We start from the raw sequence: 16,946 nt of genomic DNA on the forward strand, positions 1-16,946 counted from the left end.
ATACTTACTCTTCTCAAACTGTACCAAAAAAATACAAGAGGAAGGAAAACTTCCAATTCATTCTATGAGGACAGTATCACCTTGATACCAAAACCAGGTAAAGACACCACAAAAAAAGAGAACTACAGACCAGTATCTCTCATGAATAAAGATGCAAAAATCCTTAACAAAATATTAGCAAACTGAATCCAACCATACATTAAAAAAATCCCACACCACAATCAAGTGGGATTTCTTCCCATGATACAAGGATAGTTCAGTATTCAGAAAACAATCAATGTGATCCATGACATCAACAAGAGAAAGGATTAAAAAACATATGATCACTTAAATAGACGTAGAAAAAGCATTTGACAAAGTACAGCATCAGTTCATTATAAAAACCTTCAACAAAGTAGGTCTAGAGGGAGGATTCCTTAACATAATAAAGGCCTTATATGAAAAACCCACAGCCAACATCATACTCAATGGTGAAAAACTGAGAGCTTTTCCCCTAAGGGCAGGAACAAGACAAGGATGTCCACTTACCACTTTTATTCAACATGGTACTGGAAGTCCTAGTCACAGCAGTTAGACAACATAAAGAAATAAAAGGCATCTAAATTAGTAAGGAAGAAGTAAAACTCACTGTTTGCAGATGACATGATACTATATATAGAAAACCCGAAAGACCACCAAAAAACTACAAGAACTGATAAATGAATTCGGTAAAGTTGCAAGATACAAAATCAGTGTACAGAAATCTGTTGCATTCCTATACACTAATAATGAGGTAGTGCAAAGTGAAATAAAACAATCCCATATACAATTGTACCAAAAACAATAAAATATCTAGGAATAAACTTTACAAAAGAGGCAAAAGACCTGTAATCTGAAAACTATAAAACACTGATGAAAGATGACACAGAGAAATGGAAAGATATTCCATGCTCATGGATTGGAAGAGCAAGTATTGTTAAAATGTCTATACTACTACCCAAAGCAATCTGTACATTTAATGCAATCCCTATCAAAGTACCAACAGTATTTTTCACAGAATTAGAACAAACAATCCTGAGATTCGTATGGAACCACAAAAGATCTTGCATAGCCAAAGCAATCTGGAAAAAGAAAAACAAAACTGGAGGTATCACAATTCCATATTTCAAATTGTATTACAAAGCAGTAGTAATAAAACAGTATAGTATGGTGTACCATAGACACATAGATCAATGGAATAGAACAGAAAACGCAGAAATAAACCCACAATTATATCGTCAATTAATCTTCAACAAAGGAGGAATGAATGTACAGTGGGAAAAAGACAGTCTCTTCAACAGATGGTGTTGGAAAAACTGGACAGCCACATACAAAAGAAAAAAACTGGACCACTTTCTTTCACAACACACAGAAATAAATGCAAAATGAATTAAATATCTAAATATGAGACTATAAAAATCCTTGAAGAGAACACAGTCATCTCTCTGACATCAGCCATAGCAACATTTTTCTAGATATGTCTCCTGAGGCAGGGAAATAAAAGCAAAAATAAACTATTGGGACTACATCAAAATAAAAAGTTTCTGCACAATGAAGGAAACAATCAACAACACTAAAAGGCAACCTACTGAATGAGATGTTTGCAAATGACATATCCGATAAAGAGTTTCCAAAATATATAAAAAACTGATACAACTCAATACCTGAAAAACAAATAATCCAATTAAAAAACCGGCAGATGACATGAACAGACATTTCTCCAAAGAAGACATCCACATGGCCAACAGACACATGAAAGGATGCTCAACATCACTCATCATTAGGGAAATGCAAATCAAAACTACAATGAGCTATCACCTCACACCTGTCAGAATGGGTAAAATCAAAACATAGGAAACAATAAGTGCTGGTGAGGATGTAGAGAAAAAGGAAACCTCATGCACTGTCTGTGGGAATGCAAACTGGTGCAGCCACTGTGGAAAACAGTATGGAGGTTCCTCAAAAAATTAAAAACAGAATTACCCTATGATCCAGTAATGGCACAACTGGGTATTTACTTAAAAAATACAAAAACATGAATTCAAAGGGATACATTCACCCCTATGTTTATTGCAGCATTATTTACAACAGCCCAACTATGGAAGCAGCCCAAATGTCCATTGAGAGATGAATGGATAAAGAAGATGTAGGATTTTATATATATATAAATATATATAAAATAAGTTATATATATATTACATATAATAAGAATATGTGGGATATATAATAATACATATAATAAACTATAAATATTATTCATCCATAAAAAGAATAAAATCTTGTCATTCACAACAACATGGATAGAGCAAGAGAATGTAATGCTAAGTGAAATAAATCAGTAGAGAAAGACGAATACCATATGATTTCACTTGTATGTGTAATTTAAGAAACGAAATGAACAAAGGCTAAAAAAGAGACAAACTAAGGAACAGACGCTTAACTACAGAGAATAAACTGATGATTACTGGAGGGGAGTTGGGAGGGATGGAGATTAAAGAGTACACTAACATGATGAAAAAAATAAAATCCCAAAAATGAGTTTGTTAATTGAAAGCCATCACCCTGTTTTAAATATGCATAAAAGACAGTTTAACTAGACATTCAACTTTTGAGAGGTACCATTACTTGAAAACTGAAGAGAAAAATTATCTAGAAGACTGTTGTGTTTAAATTTTATTTCTGATAGCAACTAGAACACAGTAAACAAATTTTGATATCATTGGATTAATATGTAAAACATGATTGAAATAACTCATTCCAGTTATTGTTTTTGTTTTTGTTTCTGTTTTGGTAGAGAGATGCTGAATTCCAGGAGCATGAAAAGATTCTGTCTCCAGATTTTCTTTCAGTTGCTCAAATCACTGAAATGCTAGCAGAGGACGTAGATGGAGTTCAACAGTAAGCACTTCAGTATTACAACCAAATATAGAACAGTTCTAGTGCTGCATCTATAAATGATCATGATGTGCTATTACATAATTTAAACTTTTTTTTCAAAAGAATTGTTATTATATTATGCAAATATATATATCCAAATATATATAATATCCAGAGTCTGGAACACCAAAATTCTCAAACAACTGACTTTTTGCACTGCTTAGCTGTCTTCTTTATGGGAGAAATGCATTTCAGACCAACATGCAAATGTTAACAGAGAATAAGGATTTATTGTTAAAAGCAGTCTTTAACATATGCTGTCTTCTACTTCTTTTCTCTTTCATTCATAAAACTCAATTATGCACAATAACCTTTAGGTCTTCTGTCTCATCATGACAAGAATAAGTTGTATTTTCTGTAATATTAAGAATTAATACATTTTAATATTTTGGAAACCCTGAGTATTAGCCATCCACCTGTGATTTTTATTGGATATGAAGCTATACTAAATACTCTGATTTCATGTATTTTGCCTAAAAATGTGAATGTAACTGAATTTATGGGAACAATTCTAATATATGTACATCTCATTCTTAAAGCCATTGATTTCTACAGCAAATCATTTATTTAGTAGTCAGATATATCTAAAACACAAGTTCCTAACATATGTTTTGAGTAATCAGTCATCTTAAAAGTTATCTTGCTCTAATAATATGAAGGCTGATTGACTATAATGTGTAGAGAGCCCACTCTACACATGATGTGATGTTCTGGACTGTAATGTCTCTTCTGCAGGCCAGTCATCCGGATGTTAGGAGGGTATTGTGAACCATAATGGACAAATAGAAAATGACTCTGTCAGTGGCTATCATTTGCAAACCTTTCAAATATTGTGGAATAGAGGTGATTTACTACTGAGAAGGAAATATGACAGATGTACTGGCTGGAAGAGAAATCTGAGAAGGGAAGACATTAAGAGCAGGCAAATGACACTGACAGGCCTTTTCCCAGGATGCTCTTCACCTTCAGGGCCTGCAAATCTTGCTAGAAATCCTGGTGATCTGTGATTTGGCCATACTGCTTACCATCTATATCTTTATAAGTATTAGTCAATTAAAAATTTCACAGATTTTTAAGCAAGTATATCATAGTAATTTTAGCATTTTTATAGAAATGAATGCCCATTGGAAATTCCGGTTTTTAGTATCAGAATTGATTAGTAAAATGCTTTCATTGTATTAGTATCACTGATTATTTATGCTTTAAGTAAAATATTTTCCATTTCCAGATAATCCCAAATGTTGTTGATCATTAAAGTGCAAAAAATAGGTATTTCATACTAGGCAAAATAGTATGATGCAAATGAAAGATATTTAATATAGTTTACAATTTATTTGTATTAAATATCAAAGATGTTATATTAAATGCAATTAATATTAAATAAAAGGTATTGCAAACAAATTTTTTATACTTGTTTATTTCTTACAACATCTTAAGTTGTACTGTGTACCATACCTTGTGTGACAATCTTTTTTTACCACTTATTGGCTCTCGTTGTTGTCAAATATTCAAATTCTAAAAGTATTTTTAATCTTTAAGAGGTGATGTCTAGGATAAAGGAAATAATACAGAGGGTGATACAGAAGTTAACTGTATAGAAACAACCAGGTTCAACGTAGGTTGACCTTTTAGATTGTCTCATTAATAGAATTCACCTGAAGTAATCTCAGATTTTAAGATATCAATTATGGATAAATGACAGTGTTATGTCAGGAGCCATTTCTTTGCAAAGTAATTTTCTTGAAGTTCTTTATATGATTTTTGTAACAGTAATCCTGAAATATTTGCAGTCAATCATTCACTTCCCATTTAAAATAGCATTATTATAAATGGGGATTATATACTTTTGAAAATGACAGAAATATAATTTAGGTATCCTGTCACCAAGTGACAGAAGTATGCCAAAATCATGCAAATCATGCAAAGTTATATATATATTTATAGTCTACAAAGCTATAAACCTATTTAAATACATTATAGGAAATCACATTTCCCTACGTTTTAAAATTAAAAATTGCGTTTCATGAAAGCAGCCAACCAAATGAAACAATATAGTATCATTAAAACATATTTCTAGAGTACACTTCAAGTAAAGTTAAATGTCTGAGTACATTTCTCATATCTCCTATTATCAATCATTCATGCTTTTAATGAAACCCTGATTTTTTACAGATACACCCAAATCCTTTTTGAAAAAAGGTTAAGGACTAAATTGAAAATAACTATTTAAACACAGAAATAACCCTGAAGGATCTTTTAATAACCTTCCATAACTGGGCCTCCATGAGCTGTTCAGCTCTTGCCTTAAGGCTTATTCCTGAGTGTCATCATATTTAAAAAATAAGATGCACTCCAATTTCAAGAGCATGTAAGAATAATGTAATACCTTTACTGGAATTCTTGGTGAGACAAAGTAGAGAGTTACATCACCTATCACTATAGCACAACTTCCTAAATCCCTGTTAAGCATCTTTCTCTTTCCCTGTAGTCTCTAATGCCATCTCTCCTCTCCCATGTCCCATCTTCCCTTATCTCAGAGGAGAAACTTAAAGATTTGCCAGTAAAATGCATGGAAACTTTGCATTCAAATTGCAACAGCATCTTGTTCCAAGTGCCTCCCTACATAACCTCCTTTGGGGTGAAATATCTGAACAAAGAATAGAAATGATGACTATCCAGCCCTGCAATTCAAGTTGAAGGTTAAGATTCAAATGGTAGTGAGGGAAGTGGTGGAGGGGGGATGGGGGAGAGCAAAGATAGAGGATGTCAAAGAAGTTTCACTAAAATACTCTTAGACAAATAGTCGGCTTCATTTACATATAATCAGACACTGAAAATAATGAAAATAAAAAAGCAAAGAGCACATGCAACTATTTAAGTCAAATATTTAATTTTGTAAAAGAACAGCATGGAGATGGCAGATGAAAAGTACAGTTAGAAGGAAGACTAACTGTTGGGAACAGAATGTTCAGAGATAGATTGACTCCAGAGTTGATTGACTCAAGGCCTCAATAGTATCATCAAGAAATGATTATAATTTTAGAATTGATTTTTCTTATAAGATGGCTGCCAGTAACAATCAAACCTACATATTTACTCTTTTGTATTTTGGTTCCACAGAAGAAAGTAAGCCTCACCCTTAGTTAGGAATTAGAACAATTTAGGAGAGTGCCCACCATAGACCAGTAGTTACTATAGAGAATACCATATACTGAATGCCATTATATGGCTTTATGGGAAGAGGGAGAGATTATCATAATTGGTTTAAAGGAATCAGAACTCACTTTTGGGGTTGAGGTCTACCTTGACACCCCTGTAGATGAGATGGATGTTAGAGAGTTAAATACAACATCAGCTTTATTTTTTCCCAAACTTGTTTAATCCTGCTGTATTTATTATTCTGATTATAGAGTCTATTTCAATATTATGAATAATAAGGATTTCCTTTTTTGAAAATGGCAGTATAAAGTTGTCACACACCCACACACAGTTCCTCAGAAACCACATATAAGCAACAAGGAAATACCAATAACTTCTTTGTCCAAACAAGGTGAATCCTGTATGCCCAAACCACAAAATAGAGGATGACTGCCAGAAGCATTATAGATCAAGCAGAAGTGGGGAAAGAACAAGAAAGATACAAGAAAGATCTTAGAGTGAGTTAAAAAATATAAATTATTCTCCTGGGTGAGAAGAAAACCCTGAAGTGCCATTTCAAGAACTCTTGTTTGCAACAGCAGGGCCAGATAATTCCCATATTTACAAGAAATAGATTGTTTATGTGATGGTTATGAGAACCTATCCTACTTTTATTTTTCTTCCCCCCACTAATGAAAAAAAGAGTAAAAAACTAGAATAAATGACACAAACTTACTCTGTACAGAAAATAGTTTGTCACATGGCCAAGTCTGAGTACAAAACAAGGAATATGCATACAAAGCCATTTTAAGAAAAAAAAGTAATTGAAGAATGGGGGAAAAATACAGGAAAGAAAATACAACCAAATGAATATAGCCATGAGCAGAAAAATATACTGTCAAACATTTATCATGAATTAAAAAAAAAACTTACGAAGCAACCACAACAAGAGCATAAAACAGAGATATAAAAACTCAAGGAAGAGATAACAAGAAATAAAGGTGATAAAGCATGTAAAAAAGCAAAGAATAGAAAAGATCTTACAGAGGTGAGCTCTGTAAGCAACCCAAGGGAGAATTAACACTGCTAAAAACACTAAGGGACCTAGAAGACCGTATTGAGAAAAGTATATAAAACTAAAAGGAAATGATTTGAAAAAAATTTTGAAGGTTAATAGAAAATTATAGCTATAGACAAAATGAGTAAAACAGACATAATTTGAATTCTTCAAAAAAGAAAACAACAAATATTTAACAATATAATTCCAGAACATCATCAGAAACAAACTTGATTATAAATGGAAAAAAGATACTAAATTTCAGAGAAAAAAAATGCTAGTAGAGTAACTGTACTTCGAAGACAGAAGAAGGAAGAAGAGGAGGAAGATGAGGAAGAGAATTACAAGAATAGAGGAAGCGGAGGAAGAAGACCAACAAGAATGCTCATGATTGCTCTCTTCATCTCTTCCTCCTCTTCCCTCTTTCTGTTTCCTTTTGAATGTCATTTTGGACTTAGGATTTTGATAGGACTTCTCCCTTTCTCTTTCCTTTTGAAATGTCATTTTGGACTTAGGATTTTGATATTTTTAGATTTAGGGAATTATAGAATTTTCATTCAAGAAAAATATCTGCATTTTCAAAACTTAGAAAAGGAACTGTTCACTAATCTGATTTTAATGTCTGGATTTTTCTTTTTATTACAGAAAACTGAAAAATTTTTTGAATTTCAAAAACCTTCACACCTGTTTAAAGGAAGCCATTCTACTGGATTATTATGTATCTGGATTTTTGTGGGCTAGAGGAATGGAATTTTCTGTTATTCAATATTCAAAATTTATGACTTTACTAGATATGTTACTTCATAATCTTAGAAGTAAGTACATTCTTTTTCTTTTTTTTTTTAAGAAAAGAAAATTTAGTCCACTGTTTAAATTAATGTTCTTAAGCAAAAGTTCCTAATTTTATTGCAATTCCTTCAGTGAAAATTATGGGATTTTTTTCTGGATAGAGCAAAAATATATAGTCCACACTTTCATTAAGTTGTAAAATTTCAAACAGTATTTAACAGGCTAAAGTTCTCTTAATTAACTTGCCAAAGATATGTTAGCTTCATTTAAAAAATCTTATCAATGCCATCCATCCCCAAAATATCACGTAGTTCACATTTATTTAGGTATTTTTTCATTGTTTGAACTGTTTTCATTTCATCTTACCTAAAAGTATTATTGGGATAACTCAGAAATGACTAATGAGAGGAGGTACTTTAGTCGATATCTAAGCCCCATTAAATAGACATTGCTCACATACACTTAGATTTTGTGACTTTTTTTTCTTATATATAACATTGAAATGAGTTACTATAGGAAATTTGGAAATTCTTCCTTAGAGCACTTTTCATTGTGATAAATTTTGTTTCAGAATAAATACAATTGCTTCTTGGAAGAAAGAAGTCTATCACTGATATATTGCCAGCTCTGTGTGCTAGGCACTGTTTTGTTCTAATCTTTAACATGCATTATTGAACCTCAGAGCAGCTCCTGCATGGGAGGTATTATAACCATGGTCTCAGAGCTGAGAAAGGAGTCCAGAGAACAAGGTTGCAAGCTGGGAACATACAGAACTAGAACTTGAATTTCAAAGTATATAATCAGAAGGCCAGAAGGGAAGGGGTTGAGGGGATTGGGTAACTGGGTGATGGGGATTAAGGAAGGCACGTGCTGTGGTGAACACTGGGTGTTATACACAACTAATGAATCATTGAATACTACATCAAAAACTTATGATGTACTATATGCTGGCTAACTGAACATAATAAAAAAAATAAAATTCCAACCCCCAAAATATTTTAAAAAATAATAATAATAAAAAATAAAGCTCCATAAAAAAAAACGCCATGAGCACTATAAACACACAAGGGTATTTGTGTCTCAATTGAAAGACGTGGATAAAGAAGATGTGGTGTATATATATGTATATATATATACATATATATACACACACACAGAATGGGATATTATGCAGCCGTCAAAAGAAATGAAATCTTGCATTTGCAACGACGTGGACGGAACTAGAGGGTATTATGCTAAGTGAAATAAGTCAATCAGAGAAAGACAATTATCATATGATCTCACTGATATGTGGAATTTAAGAAACAAGGCAAAGGATCATAGGGGAAGAGAGGAAAAAAATGAAACAAGACAAAAACAGAGAGGGAGACAAACCATAAGAGACTCTTAATCTCAGGAAACAAACCGAGGGTTGCTGGAGTGGTGGGGGGTGGGAGGGATGGGGTGGCTGTGTGATGGACATTGGGGACGGTATGTGCTATTGTGAGCGCTGTGAATTGTGTAAGACTGATGAATCATAGACCTGTACTCCTGAAATAAATAATACATTATATGTTGATAAAAATAAAGTTATTTTTAAAAATTAAAAAAAGACATGCTTATGTCACTTGAGAGCTTGCTTCTTCCTCCCTCTCTCTCTCCCTCCCTCCCTTCCTTCCTTCTTTCCTTTTTTTCCTTTCCTTACTTTTTTTAAACTTTTCTTTGCTTTTTGGTTGTTTGCTTGTGTTTACTTTCTTTTCTTCTTCTTTTTTTTAATGAGCAGGTAGAAGACCTTGCTCTCCCTAAAGAATTGACAACAGAATTGTCAAATATGTGGGTGCCTATTTGTGGCCACAAAAAGCCTATTCTGTTCTGTGTATCAGTTTCTAGCAGGAGAAATTTTAAGCGAACTAGCAAAACTAATAGAGAAGCCACTCATGCCTTATACACCCTTCCTACTCCTAGTCATCCTTACAAGGGAAGAATTGGTAGTTCTTGTATGTGAGGAGAAAAAAGCATTATTTTCCTTCTCTGCAAGTGGGAGAATCTTATCTTTGCTTATATGTAAGTATGTAGTGCCATGTTAAAGATAAATAACTGGGGGCGCCTGGGTGGCTCAGTAGGTTAAACATCTGCCCTCAGCTCAGGTCATGATCCCAGTCTCCTGGGATTGAGCCCTGCGTCGGGCTCCCTGCTCAGTGGGGAGTCTGCTTGTCTCTCTCCCTCCCCTCTGCTCATGCTCTCTCTCTCTTTCACTCTCTCTCTCAAATAAATAAAATCTTTAAAAAACAAAAAGATAAATAACTGATACAAGAAAAAATAATTAAACTTGATAATGAAACAAATTTGTTATGATATTAACTGATCAGACAGACTTTGGTTGTTTTTTTCCCATAATGAACAAATGAACAAATATATTTCAACAACATTGCCAAAGTTACTTGGCAAGCAAGGAACCATGTAAATCTCAACTTGAGTGGAAAATAATAATAAATAGATGCCAATAATGAGATGAAATGGATATTGAGATTATACGTTAAAGACTTTGAAACAGGTATTATAAAAGTGCTTAAATGAACAATTGTGAACATCCTTGAAATAAATGTTAAAATAAAAAGAATCATGAAAAAAAATGGAAGGTGTAAAGAAGAAACAAATAGAAATTTTAGAATAAAATTATACAATAACCAAAATTAAAATCTCCTTAGATAGGAATAATAGCAAAATGGAGAGGAGACAAAGGAAAAAATCAGTGAACTTGAACATAGAGTGATAGCAGTTATCCAATCTTGAACAATACAGAGAAAAAAAGATTGGCAAACAAATTAACAAAACCTCAGGGACGGGGCGACTGGGTGGCTCAGTCATTAAGCGTCTGCCTTCAGCTCACGTCATGATCCCAGGATCCTGGGATCGAGCCCCCCATCGGGCTCCCTGCTCCGCGGGAAGCCTGCTTCTCCCTCTCCCACTCCCCCTGCTTGTGTTCCCTCTCTCGCTGTGTCTCTCTCTGTCAAACAAATAAATAAAATCTTAAAAAAAAAAAAAAAAAAACCTCAGGGACTTGTGGGACAACCAAAGTTCTAATATACATATTGTTAGAGTCTCAGAAAGACAGGAGAAAGAGTATAGTACTAAACAAACATTTGAAGAAATAATGGCTGAAAACTTCACAAATTTGGCAAAACGCATAAATATATAAATTCAGGAGGCTGACTGGACTACAAAGAGACTAAACCAAAAGAAAAACACCATCAACCAACTGGGTCTAATTGACATTTACAGAACAGTCCACCCCAAAACAGAATAGGCATTGTTTTCAAGTGCACATGGAATATTCATCAAGGTGGACTGTATTCTGGGTCATACAACAACCTTAAATTTAAAATAATTGAAATCATACAAATACATTCTCTGATCATAAAGGTATTGAACAAGAAATTAATAACAGAAATATGTCAGGAAAATCTTCAAACACATATGAAATAACACAATTCTAAATAGTATGTGGGTCATATATCTCAACAGATATTAGAAAAGTTTTTTTTTTTTTTAAGATTTTATTTATTTGACAGAGAGAGCGAGAGAGGGAACACAAGCAGGGGCAGAGGGAGAGGGAGAAGCAGGCTTCCCACAGAGCAGGGAGCCTGATGCGGGGCTTGATCCCAGGACCCTGGGACCACGACCTGAGCCAAAGGCAGATGCTTAACCAACTGAGCCACCCAGGCACCGGTAGAAAAGATTTTTAATTGAAAATAAACATGTGAAAATTTATATGGTACAGCTGAGTCAATGATAACAGGGAAGTTTCTATCATTAAATACATAGAAAAAATCTAAAATTAATAATCTAAACTTAAATCTTAGGAAGCCAGTTTTAAAAAATAAGCAGAAATCAAGCAGAAAAGACAGACAAAGAACAGAAATCAATGAAACTGGGAAAAAAAAAACAATATACAAAATCAATGAAACCAAAATCTGGATATTTGAAAACATCAATACAATTGATAAACATGAAGCAAAACTTGACTAAGGAAAAAAAAAGATACAAGGCACAGATTATCATTATCAGGTATAAAAAAAGGGGGGATATCACTACAGACTCTGCAGACATTAACAGAATATTAGGAAAAAAACTACTTATATACATAAATTAGAAAACAAAAAGGAAATGAACCAAATCCCCCAAAATCACAAACCAGCAAAAGTTGTGCAAGATGAAATAGGTAACATGATAGTCTTATAACTATTTAAGTGATTGAATTATTTAACTTCTAGGAAAAAATCTCCAGGTCTAGAGAAGAACAGCAACAACAGCAAAAGGAGGAGGAGGAGGGAGAGAAACTACAGACCAATATCCCTCATGAACATAAACAAAAAATTTTTCAACAAAACACTATCAAAATGAATCAAGCAACATATAAAAAAATAGTACACATGACCAGTTAGGGCTTATCCCAGAAATTCAATGCTGGTTCAGTATTTGAAAATCTCATCAATAAAAATAATCTAAAGAAGAAAAGCCACATGATCATATAAATAGATTCAGAGAAAGCATTTGACTAAATATGACATCCATTCATTATTTTAGAAAAGAGTCAGAAAACTAAGAAAAGAAGTGATATTCCTCAATATCATAAAAGACATCTACGAAAAAACCTAAACCTACTGTTATACTGAGTGGTGAAAGACCAGATGATTTCCCCATAAGATCAGGGTCAAGGCAAGAATGTCTACTCTCACCACTTCTACTCCTATTCAACACAGGACTGAAAGAAAGTCTTAGGAGTAAGTGCAGTCGAGTAAAAAAATATATAAAGGGGAAGGAGGAAGTAAAACAGTCTCTGTTCTCAGATGAAAGGATTGTCTATATAAAAATTAAACAGAATTTTAAAAATCCTAGAACTAGTAAGTTACGCAAGATTGCAAGAATAGGGTCAAAACACAAAAGACAATTGTATTTCAATGTGCTAGCAATATACATTGTATTCCAAAATTTTAATAAATAGCATTCTTTACAATAGCTCAAAAAATAAAAGAAATACTTAAGTATAAATCTAACAAAAATGTACAAGATCTGTATGCTAAAAACTACAAAATGATGACCAAAGAAATGAAAGAAAACCTAAATAAATGAAAAATATACTGTTGTTGGATTAGAAATTTCCACATGGTAAAGATGTCAGTTCTTCCCAAATTGACCTGTAGATTTAATACAATATCAATCTAAATCCTAGCAGGATTTTTTTTCTAGACATACCCAAGCTGATTTTTAAATTTATATGGAGTGGCTAAGGAAATAGAATAACTAAAACCACTTCAAAAAATAAGAATAAAGCTGCAAAAATCATACACACATCAACTTACTATAAAGTTATAAAGTCAATGTTGAATTAGTGAAGGGATAAAATACAGATCAATGGAGGTGCCTGGGTGGCTCAGATGGTTAAGCATCTGCCTTCGGCTCAGGTCATGGTTCCAGGGTCCTGGGATCAAGTTCCACATTGGTCTCCCTGCTCAGCGGGGAACCTGCTTCTCCCTCTGCCTCTCTCTCTCTGTCTCTTATGAATAAATAAATAAAATCTTTTAAAAATTAAAATAAAATATAAATCAATGGAACAGAAGACAGAATTCAGAAATATACTGATGCAAAAATGGTCATCTGATTTTTTTGATAAATATGCAAAAGCAATTCAACAGAACAGTGTAGTCTTTTCAACAAATGTTGGAACAACTTCTATCTATATTGAAAAAATATATAGCTCAGGCTAAACCTTTTATTTGGGTTCTTATTGTCTCAAAACAATAAGAAAACAATCCTGTTGAAAATAAGCAAAGCTATCAAAACCCATAACTTGTGTCAACCATGAAGAAAATATTATTTTATTTATATTATAATATTTATATTTATTATTATTATTTGTATTCAATATTTCAATTATTATTTGATACAATTAGCTCTAATTGGATCATAGATATAAAGTTAGAATGTAAAACTATAAATTTTTTTAGAAGAAAACTGGGAGAAAATCTTCATGACCTGGAGTTTTACAAGAAGTTCTTAGACATGACCCCCAAAACATGCTGCATATAGGGAAAAAATGATAAATTAGCCTTCATAAAATCGTAAAACTTTTGTTTTATGAAAAGTCACTGTTAAAAGAATGAAGAGACAAACTACAGACAGGGAAAAAAATATCTGTAAATCACATATTTGACAAAAGACTTGTCTCTATAACAATAAGAAAACAATCCTATTGAAAATAAGCAAAGCTATCAAAACCCATAACTCGTGTCAACCATGAGGAAAATATTAGACAAACCCAAATCGAGGAACATTGTACAAACTATCTGACTGGTGCCTCCCAAACTGACAAAGTTATCAAAAACAAGAAAAGATTGAGAAATGATCACTCTAGGGGAACTTAGGAGACAGGATTACTAAATATAATGTGGTATCCTAGATGGGATCCTTAAACAGAAAAAAAATATTAAGTAAAAATTGAGGAAATCTAATAATAATTTTAAAAACATATATTTATGTAGAAAAACAAAGGGATTTTTTTTTTTAAGGTTTTATTTATTTATTTGACAGAGACAGCGAGAGAGGGAACACAAGCAGGAGGAGTGGGAGAGGGAGAAGCAGGCTTCCCGCAGAGCAGTGAGCCCGATGCGGGGCTCCATCCCAGGACCCTGGGATCATGACCTGAGCTGAAGGCAGATGCCCAACGACTGAGCCACCCAGGTGCCCCAAAACAAAGGGATTTAATGAAATAAAAAATATATATGCTCTAACAACAACAACAACAAAAAAAAACAAGAATAAACTTTAAAAAAGGAATGTACAAGTCCTATATGAAAAAAACTTCAGAGCACTTTTAAAGGTCACAGGGAAGTTTTCTAAATTTGGAGAAAAACCAACATTCTTGGAAACACTCCACATCATAAAGATGCTAAATCTCTCTAAGTTAATGTATAATATTAGTATTGCAGTAAAAATACCAACAGTTTTTTGTTGTTGTTGTTATTTTTGATATTTTTTCCTAGAGATGACTTACTGGCAAGGTGATTCTAACAAAAATATGGAAAATAAGCAAATACAAATTGTCTTTTAAAAGTGTAATAAGCTATAGCATATCTTGTTATTAGCACTAGTAGTAGTGTTTAAAATCTCAAATATTTGAACACAGTGGTTAATGACTAAACAGACCAAAAGAACAGAATGGAGAGTTTAGAAATAGATCCAACCATTGGAATTCAGTATTTGATAAAATGACATCTCAAATCTATGATGAAAATACGTACTGTTCAATAAATAATACTGTGTCCCTCTAGAAAAAATAAAATTGGATCCAACCCTCTTTCTGTCCATAAACCAGAATACATTCCAAGTTGATGACTTTTTTACTTAAATGTAAAATAATTGGAACTATAAAAATGTTGTAGGAAAACATGGATTAATTTCTTACAACCTTGGACGGGGAAGATCTTTATAACTATGCCTCAAAATTCCAAAGCCATAAAGACAAAGATTATTAAAGTGGTATATAAAAGTCCAAAGTCTACAAAGAAAAAACACCAAAAGAAAAATCAAAAGAAGTTACGTGGGAAATTATTGCATCTCAGACACCAGCACACTATTAAGTTCTATAATATAAAAAGAGCATGCAGAAGCAAGAAGAAAAAGACCAACAATGCAACAGAAGAGTAAGCCAAGGATATGACTAAATAAATACAAGAGATTCTTTTTTTCTTTTTTAAGATTTCATTTATTTATTTGAGAGAGAGAGAGAACACTCATGAGAGGAGAGGGGCACAAGGAGAGGGAGAATGAATCTGAAGCAGACTCCCCACTGAGTGCAGAGCCTGACACAGGGCTCAATCTGAAACTGAGAGTCCTGAAACTAAGAGTCAGAAGCTTAACTGACTGAGCCACCCAGGTGCCCCAATACAAGTGATTCTTAAACAAATGAAAAGTTTAGCATTAAAGATAATAAGGAAAATGCTAATTAAAACTACACAGAAATGTCATTTGTCATATATCAAATTGACAAAACTGTAAAATTTTGGTAGCATTTTGAGCTGTCAAAGCTATAAGAAAATAGGTACTATCTGATATTTCTAATGGAAGTATATATTTAAAACCCCCCTGTGAAGTTTAGGTTAGCAGCTATCTATCAAATTTACAAATGTACTGTCCCCTTTGACCCAGCACTTCCACGTTTGGGAATTTATCCTGTATATCCACTTACACACACGTATGTAAAGTCATCAGTTGCAGTAATGTTTGTAAAAGCAAAAAATTAGAAATATCACCTGGAGACATTAGCATGAACTCATGTTTAATTTAAGATAGATACAGATGTATAGTTGTATGTCAAGTTTACACACATATACTTCTTAGCTCTGTCCACAGAGAGGGCCTAGAAGCAGTGACAGTATTAATGAGCATGCCCAGGAACCAGGTCTTGGTTTATAATTTAGTTCTCCAATAAAAAGAACCAGGGCTCCTTAGAGAAATGGCTGATTGTAGACCTGGAGCAGGGAACATAGATGAGCCTGGGGCATATTGTGGTGGCTAAGAGTAAGTGCTCAAAAAATCAAAATGATGGTGGTATGTCAATGGAATAGAAAAGCTAACTAAAAAGCTTCCAATGTCTAAAGTTGGAACAATTTGAACAAAATAACATAGTATATTGAATTATAGTCCAAAGTATAAAATTAACATCCACAAATCCTTACTGATACAAATTAATGATTTGTATAAATAATCAACTGGGTAAAATACAAATCTCCCATACAGAATTCCTAATAATTTATGTAGATAATTCACCCTCAAGAAGTTAAAGCACAATTCTTCACCCTTTCAGTATGGACTACACAGTGACTTTCTTTCAAAGAGGACAGTATGGGAAGGGGGAAAAAGTGGAACTCTACAGTAGAGAACCCAAATAAATACTGTCTCAGTCAGGTGACTAAAGCTAGCAACATTAATGAAGAGCCATGTCGAATATCATATGCCCTTGATATAA

General features: G+C 33.2%; 1 protein-coding gene across 1 annotated transcript in view; it reads left to right on the forward strand.

The window, feature by feature from the left end:
• Positions 1-16,946, forward strand: part of LOC118019563 (ciliary-associated calcium-binding coiled-coil protein 1-like) — a 130,889-nt gene that overhangs the window by 10,635 nt on the left and 103,308 nt on the right. Inside the window, exons 2-3 of the mRNA XM_035018900.1 lie at positions 2,813-2,916; positions 7,796-7,965. Coding sequence (XP_034874791.1) covers positions 2,813-2,916; positions 7,796-7,965 — 274 coding nt within the window. The remainder of the gene's footprint in view (positions 1-2,812; positions 2,917-7,795; positions 7,966-16,946) is intronic.

The sequence above is a fragment of the Mirounga leonina genome, unplaced genomic scaffold (assembly GCF_011800145.1).
Source record: "Mirounga leonina isolate KUSES-001 unplaced genomic scaffold, KU_Mleo_1.0 Mir_108, whole genome shotgun sequence".
NCBI classification, from domain to species: Eukaryota; Metazoa; Chordata; class Mammalia; order Carnivora; family Phocidae; genus Mirounga; species Mirounga leonina.